Source organism: Triplophysa rosa, unplaced genomic scaffold (assembly GCF_024868665.1).
Source record: "Triplophysa rosa unplaced genomic scaffold, Trosa_1v2 scaffold136_ERROPOS1255994+, whole genome shotgun sequence".
NCBI classification, from domain to species: domain Eukaryota; kingdom Metazoa; phylum Chordata; class Actinopteri; order Cypriniformes; family Nemacheilidae; genus Triplophysa; species Triplophysa rosa.
The window spans coordinates 72,681-83,925 of NW_026634139.1; the positions used below are offsets into that span (position 1 = coordinate 72,681).

Genomic DNA, 11,245 nt, shown 5'->3' on the forward strand with positions numbered 1-11,245 from the left:
CCAATCGATCTAGGTGCCGGAGCACCAGGTCCCTGTGTGCACACAACAGATCTCGCGAGTGTGCCAAGATAAGCCAGTCGTCGAGATAGTTGAGTACCCGCACACCCCTCTTCCTGAGGGGAGAGAGGGCGGCCTCCACGATCTTCGTAAAGACTCGTGGAGACAGAGACGGACCGAAGGGGAGGACTCTGTGCTGATATGCCCGACCCTCGAAAGCGAACCGTAGGAACGGGCAATGACAAGGGAGAATCGAGACATGAAAGTAATCGTCCTTTAGGTCGATTGCCATGAACCAATCCTGACAGATGCCAGGATGCGCTTCTGCGTGAGCATCCTGAACGTCAGCTTGTGCAGGTGTCTGTTCAGGGTATGCAGATCTAGGATAGGGCGCACCCCCCCCCCCCGCCTTTTTTGGGGACGATGACGTAAGGGCTGTAAAACCCCTTGGACATCTCGGCTAAGGGGACGGACTCGATCGCACCCTTCGCCAGAAGGGTGGCGACCTCGCCCCGTAGTACGGGAGCATCCCGGCCTCTGACTGAGGTGTCGAGGATGCCCTGAAACTTGGGCGGGTTTCTGGCGAACTGGATCGCGTAGCCGAGACGGATCGTTCTCCTCAGCCACCGTGACGGTGTGGGAAGCTCGAGCCAAGCTCCCAGGGACCGCGACAGGGGGACTAAGGGTACGATCTGCTTCATCGACCCCCCGGGGGGTGGTTCGATGGCTGGCAGTGTGGGTCTCTTGCCCGGGGGCCCCCGGGAAGAAGACTGGCTCTGCTGGTTCGCCTACCTGGCGATGCAGCTCCACGCACCGTCGATTTGAGAGTGCTGAGGACTGCAAAGTACATTCGATGTTGCGCCTCGCCAAGACGCAATGTCGAGTGGCCGAACACCGTCTGACAGAGGGTGAGAGCGGCTGTGAAAAACACCCAGGGAGATAGGAAACTCTTTTTGTGAAAAAGTGGGTGCTAGGCCCCCGTAGGGGCCTTGCTGATGTTGGAACGGGGCAGGAACCGTCCCGGATCGACCGTCCAGCGATGGTATGGCTGGGATCGGGCCCGATGGTGTTAACCTCCCTGGGGTCTTTCTGTCAGGGTCGCTTCTTCCTCGAAGGTTGCTGACGGGGTGGTGGTCTCCCCTTCGACGTCCTTTTCTGGGGTGCCGCCTGGGTAGGGAGCGCTGGTTGAGCAGAGGCCGCACGGGATCTCGAAGGCCTGTGGGCGGCCGAGTCTCGGCGGGGTAGGATATGGCTAATCGCCTCCGTCTGCTTCTTCACTGTCGAGAACTGCTGAGCGAAGTCCTCGACAGTGTCACCAAACAGCCCACCCTGTGCAATGGGCGCGTCGAGAAAGCGGACTTTCTCGGCGTCGCTCATCTGCGCAAGGTTAAGCCAGAGGTGCCTCTGCTGGACCACCATGGTGGACATCGCCCGACCCAGGGCCCGCGCGGTCACCTTGGTCGCCCTTAGAGCGAGGTCGGTGGCGGCATGGGGTTCCTGCATTAACCCTGGGTCGGTCTTACCCTCGTGGATCTCTTTCAACGCCTTGGCCTGGTGGACCTGCAGGATGGCCATGGCGTGGAGAGAGGAGGCAGCTTGGCCCGCAGCAGCGTAGGTCTTTCGACACCAGCGATGCCGAAGTCCTACATGCCTTGGACGGGAGTTTCGGTCGACCTCTCCAGGTGGACGCCGCCTGCGGGCACAGGTGCACTGCGACTGCACGTTCCACCTGGGGCACGTCGACGTAACCCTTAGCTGCCCCACCATCAAGGGAAGAGAGAGCGACGGAACTGGTTTGACGTGTACCTGCCGAAAAAGGGGCGTTCCATGTCTTCGTCAGTTCCTCATGTACTTCCGGGAAGAACGGAACCGGGGTTGGGCGCAGCTTGGAGTCGCGCTCAGAGCCCAAGAACCATGTATCCAACCGTGAGCACTGGGGGAGAGGCACCGGAGTGCACTCTAACCCAATGCACACGGCGGCCCGGGAAAGTATGGCCGACATTTCGACATCCGCCTCCTCCTGAGCTCGCCCCCCCTTGGGGGGGAGCTGCAAAGAATCGTCGGGATCGGATGCCAGCAATTCGCTCTCCGATGCTGCGATTGACATCTCATCTTCATCACGCATCGTGTCCGAATACGTGAAGGAGGATGCCAACGGTGTGGTACCGCCTGCTAGGGAACGGTGAGGCGAGCGAGACGGTGTGCGAGCGGTCCGCGAGCACTTGGCTGACGGATTAGCGCTCGCAGAAACCCCCATATCACCCTCGCCGCTCGCCTTGGCGGACGTAATGGCCTTAGCCATCCTCGTCACAGCCCGGGAAGCCTGCGAGGTGGTGGCTGGTTCTCAGGAGAAGACAGCCACCCGTGACCGCAACGTCTCTATGACCATCTGGCCGCAATGTGGGCAAGATGAGTCCACGAAGGCTGCCTCAGCGTGTTGGATCCCCAAACACTTGAGACAGACATTGTGCTTGTCCCCTTCCTCTATGAGGACACCGCACCCACGAGAACAGCGGGACATGCCACGCTGGAGAAATTTGCTCTTTTAGAATGCTCGAACACCTCTGGAACCACCGAGATGCCCAGGGGAAGTCGCTGCAGGAAGGGACAGTCCGCTGCACCACATCGTAGAACCAGCAATCTGGAATTGCTAAGTAGTAGCGAGAGTAGATCTTCATAAGCGAAGGCTCCGAAGAACAAAAAGGTGAATGAATGATGCACGCCGTCTCCCTTTTATACCCGGATTTCCGGGGCGGAGTCCGGCATGCAAATTTCATTTGCCAATTTTCATTGGCCTTTTCTATGTAGTCGGAAGCGATTGGTTCTCAGGGACGAACCCCATCTGTTGGTTCGACACAACATCGAGAGACCGACAGAAAGAGCACAATAGTTATGCTGGGTTCACACCAAACGCGAACAATTGCTTTCCACGCTCTTTATTTCTCACGAGAAAAGTTTGTTATTTTCGCGTGAGAAACGCGAGCTTACAAATATTTTCAATTTGCATGGAAGAGGAAATTGATGCGCGTTCGCTGCAATCGTGCCACCCGATTCGCGTCTGTTCGCGTCTTTGCATTGACTTTGTATGTAATTTACTCACGCAAATCGCTTAATTTGCGTTTGGTGTGAACCCCCCATTAGTATTCAGCCTAATGTGACTTACCTCTGCAACTGTATTTATAAATGCATTAAAATTTGTGTTTATTTATCAGAGTTAATCTGCGTTATTTTTGTTATATTTTTTTCAAACGCTAGAGTTCACCTAAGGCAAAGACTGTGTGTTATCTTCAGACCAGTGGCGGAGCCAGAGGGGGGTCCAAGGTGGCACTGAACACTCCTGATATCCAATTTGCCACCCTGGGTGTCACCCCAAAATTTGATTCGCTACTCATGTTGATTGACATCTGATTTCACCTCTTGTTGAACAAAGCTTTTATTTGGACGTTCAACAGCAGTGCTTGATGCTTCATACAAACTTTAGAAATACACAAGAAGGAAGCATCGTGTTTTAAATAAGTTTCACTCTTCAGCCTTGGCTTTAGGATTCCTAAACAACTTTTCATTGTGTATGCTAACGTTAGGCTCCATTAACAGATAGTATCTCTTCCCAACACACAGTACATTTTTTACATCAGGGTTGGAAATTAAAAGCGACTTTGGAAAGAAATGACAAAAGGTGAACAAAACTGCCCTCCAAATTTAAGATAAAAGAGGAAAAACAGTCCCTTCATAATAAAAAAAAACTAGCTATGACGGTCGCAATCTTAATAAGATTAGGTGAAAATGAATAAATGTGGATGACAGCGTTTTTGCTCTGCTACAGCTTTGAGCATTTACAACCAATCAAGTTCATGGTATGAATATACTGGCCAATCACAGGTGTTTAAATGATTCACTGGTGAAGAAGAGCTGTGCTGAAGGGCTCCTCACTCACAAAGTTTATCATTAACAACCGCGTACAGATACGATGTAAGAAAGAGATTCATTAGAGTAGTCAGACTCTTTACTGCATAACCTGAAACCATTGTTTTTTAGTTATGTTGGATGTTCTTTGTTTGTTTTCTATATATTTCCCGTTTAAATAACAGATTTTTATGTTCCTTATAGAATCAAAACAGCAATAAAATAATTAATAAATGCTTCTCATCTTGTTTTGTAGCATGTTAAAAGTCTATGTACTCTAATATGTGAAAGTTATTATCAAGATTACAACATCAAGGGCAATGATCAGCATCAATGATTTTGTTTTAATCTTGCAGTCCTATGGAATGAGTATGTTTTATCAGATACAGTATGTACTGATTTGATCCACATCAGTTTAAAGACATCTCTGGTGCTGCTTGGTTAAACTATGTTTTCAACATTTTCATTATTTATATTTTATAATTTATTTAATCTACATACATTTAGAATTACATTAATCTCATAACGTTGTGCAATTGTTTTGTATACATTTGTGACGAACTCTGGGAAGTAAATTATCACTTGTACCTCTAATCAGCAATCCTAGGATTTATTTATTTATAATTCGATGCCAGGTCAGGGTTACACACACATTTTCTGTCATTGTCTGTGGACCCCCTGAAGTAGCCTTGGCCACCCCATGGATATATATAATTCTAGCTCCGCCACTGCTTCAGACAATAGCTGTTATTTTTTTTATTATTTTACCCGTGACTTTTTCGCTTCATTGACTTTATGGGGGTCGTTGAGGAGGGAACTTTTGCAGGCATTCTTCCTTGAGACATCTATCAGAGTACAGTTTGCATGTCTAAGTGTTGTTTTAGTCACACCTTATTAAAACACAGAAATGTCCTTACTCCATCATGTGACATTTTCGATGTATAGTGTTTTTAGTGTCGATTGAGTGCTACTATGTTTTCCCTTTAAAAATGTGTTCCTATTATACAAGGTGTCATTGTAAATTAGGATAATTTACTGTATTTGTTGGCATCAATCAAAGTGTATTATCGAATGTATATTTAAATTCATCACCACCCAAGCCTGCATTGGCAGAAAAGAATATCTGAGAAGGGTTTCCAGGCAACAGTGCACTTGCTCTGAAATGAGCCCATTTATTGATGTTGTTTTTTGAATGTTTATGCCATTTAAAAAATCATTAATGGGCTCAAAACGATCTTCAAACTTCATTTTTTTCCTTTTTGCATTTTAATATGCACGCACAGTACAACCTAATTGTTATCTTCTTTATTAGCTGGATTCAGCTAGATCCAAGTAATCCAATCAATTCCGAAAATATTATGCAATTTTGAATTGAGACAAGGTCGTAAATAATCATTTCAACAGACTCCGAGCCAAATGGATGCAGTTTCATATGCAGTATGTGTATATGTAAAATTTTTATTCCTGTACATAGGCATACTGGCTATTTTTCACGATTTGTTCAAATAGACTGCATGGCCTTTCATGCTGACATAGCTATAATTATTGAACATTTTTGACAGCACTCTCACCTGCAAACACTAGAAATGGTTCTAAATAGAACTTTTAGTATCTGTAAAGAACCTTCCGTGAAGCATTTTTCATGGGAATGGGATGCATTGCTCAAAACAATTGCTGTTATTGAATTCTTTACACCATATTTGTTTTAAAAAGCCTCATAATTAGCCATGGTAAAAAGGTTCAAAGCACAATATTAAATAAAATCATAGGGTGTACAGGATAAGGCTTGCATTTTGTCATCTCTGCAAAAACATAGTTCAATGAGTTGTATTTTACACTAAGCATGTTTGTTTTGTCTTATTTTTCTTTCTCAAATTTAATTGTTTTTGTCAAAAAAATCAATTTTTTATCAAAATGTTATCAAAAGGTCATTTAATAAGGCTTGATATTGTACAGTAAGATAGTTAAGTTTGGATATAGTATGTTGTTCTTGTACATGCTGCAGCTCAACAACATTTGTTCCCATGCTGAAACAGCTATGAAATTAAGACTGGACAATGTTCAATTAATTTATTGTATTTAGAAACATTATTGTAATGATGCTATTTAAAATGAAATTTGTGATTTTGTCGTTATATTTGAGGCTATTAAATATTTAATCTGAATGAAAATTGTGAAATATTTTTTTTTTGCAGAATCTTCTCTGGTTCCTGGTGTGTGTTCCTGTAGCTCAGTGGTAAGAGCATGGCGCTAACAACGCCAAGGTCGTGGGTTTGATCACAGGGGATTGCACATACTTAGAAACAAATGTACAGAATAATGCAATGTAAGTCGCTTTGGATAAAAGTGTCTGCCAAATGCGTAAATGTAAATGTCTTATTTGGAAAATGGTAAAGTTTTTAATCTTCAGTAATCATTCAAACATTGTGACCCTGCCTTCAGATTAATTAATTTGTACTGACATGGATCATGGTCTAACCATTTACCTTATATACGTATCTTTATATATATCTTGTCTTAAAGTCCAAAAGCATAATATTATGCCAAGTAAAGTCATTGCTGAAGCATCCATCTAATCCAACACCCCTAAATGGAGTATCAGGTTTATTTTAAAGCTTGTCTGTAAGGATAAATATAAAAGTGTGCCATCCATCCAATTCCCCTCCGCATGCCCGTATGCTCAGGTTGCCCTCTCCTGTCAAAAAGAGTAGAGTGCCACCTTTTGGTATACGCAGCTTGTAACCTGCCCTCTGCATTACCTCCCTCTCTTCTACTCTCTGCCCATTGCTGAGTTAATGTACACACTCAGACATGAAGTCATGTCATATTTTCATTTTTGTTCAATGCCAGTGTGTTTTAGTTTTCAGGTGGTAAGCCATGCATGAAATCTTTGAGGGGGAGTATCTGAAGCTCTATGAGAATGCATTATGGGTTGATTCAGATTCAGAATGCTTTAATCTGGTCGACCGACATTCCATTCATTGATTCATGCTTTAAACAGGTTCATATCACCTCAATTCATTGAAGTGAATGTTAATATCCACGTACCATAGTAAAAATAAATAAAGTTTAAGACGGATAATAATAAAAAATATTGTTTTCTTGATTGTATTTTGAAATCTATGGACAACCAATCACTAAAAAATATTTAAATCTGTACTGTACTTTAGTATTTTGCTTATAATGTTCTTATAATAAGTTTTGTTTATATAATGTTCAATACTGGTAACAAGACGTACTCTAGTCTAACAGTAGGCTACTGTTGCTATGGTTGCCACCTCATTCCGAACCGATTTCTGTTCGCTGAGTCTATTTACAGTACATCGAAGGAAAATATGTACAATCTAACTATTGTGGTTTACAGAACCCAGCATATAAACACATCAACAACTGATATACTAATGTGTATTAAGAATGTCTACTTTTAAGATTCTGAGGCTTTTATGTATTATTTTCTATTTTACTTCCTTTGTGGGGTTCAAGGGTAGTCGTAATCTTGATTTAAGGGTGTGCATTCATTGTCAATAAGTGAACTACTGTATTTAATAAGTACATATTCATTTAAATAGTGCCAAAATTAGCTCACCAATCTCAATGCAGAAAAACACATGCCATGTGTACTGATGTTGCAAAAGCTGAAAGGGAGACTAGAGAAGGAGGGCTATAGAGATGAATAAATGAGACTCACGCATGCAGAATCACAGCTGGCTCTTGTGCCTGAAATGCCAAGCTGTCCTTCAATACACAAAACCAGATCCATTGCTGGACCACACCTGAACATGTTCTCATGTTCGGGCCTTCAGAAATCTGCTACTGTTCAATTACATGTTGTTATCAAATGTGTGTGTGTGTGTGGACATGTGTCCATCCACAGGGAGATGTAGACAAGTGCAGTGAAATGTTAACTAGACAATCTTGGACAATCTTGTGAGAATATTTCACAGCGGAGCACTTTTCATTTGCATTTCCATTATAAGACCTACATATTGCTTTTGCAGATGATATGCAGAATTAATGTGATGCTCATTACTGTTGATTAAAGCCACAATATGGAATACTTTTGTTATGAAATATCCAAAAATCACTTGCACAGTGTGATATATTTCTTGCAGTTGTGTACTTACATTATCCCAAAGTTCCCAAGAATGTGCAAATCCAAAGAAATTCCTATTTAAAATAATGGCACGTCCCTTGTCTCCCTTGTATTTGTCGCATATCAGTGACTTAATATCTGCTGCTCCGCACTACCCTCAGTTTCTCAGGTTGGAGAAACTAAGGCAACACGCAAATGCGGAAGTGGTTATACAGCATCTGGGACACATCTAGGGCTGGACGATGTCATCGTATATCGACGATGTCTTGCAAATGTCCCGATGTAGATTACAACAGACAGATACCAGACGATAATTGATAATAATGGAAAATACACATTATAACATTATCATGCGATGTAGGTTTTAGCGTGAACGTTCATGTTCATATGCCCAGGCAGTCAGTAACAGTGACAGAATTTTGGAAACGCTGTTTTGTTCGGTCAGTTGAATGAGCTGCCGTTTTCTGCCGGTCGCTGCACAGATAGACCAAGAGAAAGACGAGCTGCATCGGCAAAGCAATACCTCACGCTCGCGGGGCTGTACCGGTGTTCGAATTGTCCTACCCTGTCAGATTTTCCTACCGCAGGGCAAAACTTAATCAAAACCACATCAACAAAATAAACAGGTAGGATGATTTTACAATGCAAAATACCCTGTCAGATAATCCTACAATCTTAAAATAAACACACAAAATTAGGGATGCACCGAAACGAAAATTCTTGGCCGAAGCCGAACATGATGTGAAACACTTGGCCGAAGGCCGAATAATACCGAACACCGAACATGGTTTTTTGCATTTCTTCTATTTATTAAGCCATTTTTTCACTATTGCACAAACTGAAGAGTCAAAATGTGCTTTTTATAATTTGTCTTGCTTTTCAATAAAATACATTATAACTTAATATAAAATTGAGCAAAACAAAGTAAATTCAAACAAAAAATTCAGCCCTCTCCCTTCATGAATAGCCTATATTAATTAGGTCTATAACCAGGGCCGTGCAGAGACCTTTAAGTATTTAAGTATTTTATACTTTGAGCAGGTGCTCAAAGTATAAAAGGGGCACATGGAACAAGGCTTTAAATATGGCTGTGCTCAAAACATCAATACAGCAATACTGTATATCGCGATGCATTCCTTGCCGATACGTGTATCAATACGGATGCTTCTGCAAATGCCATGATGCTAGGATTAGAAACTTAAGTGAATAAAGTTGTCCAAAAACCTTAAAGGGATAGTTCACACAAAAATGAAAATTCTTTCATCATTTACTCACCCTCAGATTATTCCAAACCTGTGTAAATGTTTTTGTTCTGTTGAACACAACAAAAGATATTTGGAAGAATGTCAGTAACCTAACAGATCTCATTCCCCATTTACTGCCATGGTATAGGGAAAATAAATACTATGGGAGTCAATGGGGGATGGATCTGTCTAGTTACTGACATTCTTCCAAATATCTTAGCTGATGTTGAGGGGGCTGCTGGGAATGTTGCTGTCTTTGCTGTTGTAGGAAAAATTGTTTTGTCATATTAAAAATATAATTATTATAATGATAATAAAAAAGTGTTGAACGTATAATTCGGAGGATGACAAAATCAGAATAAGGCCATGTTCAGACTTGACTTCTTTTTCGAAGCTGCTAGCGTCTGTTTTACATTATAATCCTATGTAATAAACCGTGTTTTCCAAAAAAGTGCTGAGCGCTTTTTCAAACGCCAGCGTCGGCGTCTCTTTCTGCAGTTCTGAGCGTCTTTTGAGGTTGAAAAAAGTTCAACTTTTCTGGAAAAAAAAACGCCCTACGTCAAGCTCCCTTTTCACAGCAAACCGAAGGCATTATAATGCCATAAAGAAACGAGCGCAATGCTGATGCTGGCAGCGCACGGCAAATAACTTCCGCGAGAGGACAACGGATATACACGCGAGGAAACGGGATCCCGCGAGCTCGTTTGATATCGAAAGCCAACAGGTTCACAATTCGCGTGCTTTTGATCGCCGTATTAATATTAAAACGCCGATTTCTTAACGCCGCCAGGCGTTAATTAAGCGCCGCCTGGCGCTAAATTAACGTCATACGCCGCCACGCGTTAAAATAACGCCGCACGCCGATCGACGTTAAGTTAACGTCACAGGTCACTCAAAATGCAAACTTATTAGCTAATATACATAGCCCCTCCTCTTCTGGGTTTGCGAGCTCTACGGCAAGTCGGAGGCTCGGAGCATCCAGTACAATTTCCAAGGGCGCTGTTTACTTAAGTTAACTGGGGGTCTGGCACGCGATGAAACCGTCTGACCGTAGAGTCACCTCAAATCCATATCCATCTTAACTTTGTGGAAAACAAAAATGTAAAGAAATGAAAGAAAAACCAGCTGAATAGAAAAATATATAACTAATGCAGCATGTTCCAGGAAGCAATGTGTAAATGCGGGTGCGTAAATAATGACAGAATTTGGAGTGAAATAAGTCCTTGCTGTTGGTCTACAGCAGGTTAGCTCGGTTGGCTCGCAGTCACATGTTACGTATTTAGCTGGTTCGAGTCCCGCTCGGACCACTTGCAGACTTGTACATCGTTGGTCTTGTTATGTTTATCTCTGTCACAGGGATTTTTTTTATATTTCAGCATTTAATGCGTGGTTAATATATAAAGAAAGTCAGGAATAAGAGCTCTTTTTCCACAACAAACTTGCAGGATATTCTAAGTTTCTTAAGCGCTCCCGACAGCCTCGCCAACATCCTTTCAATAATCACCTTAACGCACATCACCTGCCCACTTAAATTTCATTAGCATGCGACCACTCACATTACCTACGGGACATTTTGCCTACCTCCGTGAAGAGACTGACGCTATACCCTGTGTGGAACTGACTTTCAGCCGAGCATTTAGATATAATTCATTTTACTCGACAAAGTATATGAAACAATATAAAAATGACGACCATGCTAACTTGAGTGTTTATGCATGTTCTCTACTATGTGGAGAACTACTATTATGTGAAGTCTGCTTTATTAACGTTTTCTTCCGTTAATAAAGTTAACAAAAATGCTTTTATTCTGTATCCGTTTACAAGGCTGTCGGGAGCGATTAAGAAACTTAATGTACGTTTGTTGTGGATATAGGTTGTTATAAGTAATATAATGAGTAATATATTAATGTAAATGTCACACTATCCAGGGCTTTTTGTGTTGTATTCGTTTTGCACAGTTACTGTAGCTGCATAAATCGGCTTAATTTGTTTTCTTTTAGACTTCACT

General features: G+C 42.6%; 1 protein-coding gene across 1 annotated transcript in view; it reads left to right on the forward strand.

Moving 5' to 3' along the window:
* gabra6b (gamma-aminobutyric acid type A receptor subunit alpha6b) overlaps nucleotides 1-11,238 on the forward strand; it is a 68,083-nt gene extending 56,845 nt beyond the window's left edge. The window contains exon 10 of the mRNA XM_057326796.1: nucleotides 6,096-11,238. Coding sequence (XP_057182779.1) covers nucleotides 6,096-6,129 — 34 coding nt within the window. The 3' untranslated portion in view covers nucleotides 6,130-11,238. The remainder of the gene's footprint in view (nucleotides 1-6,095) is intronic.
* The last annotated feature ends 7 nt before the right edge of the window (nucleotides 11,239-11,245 follow it).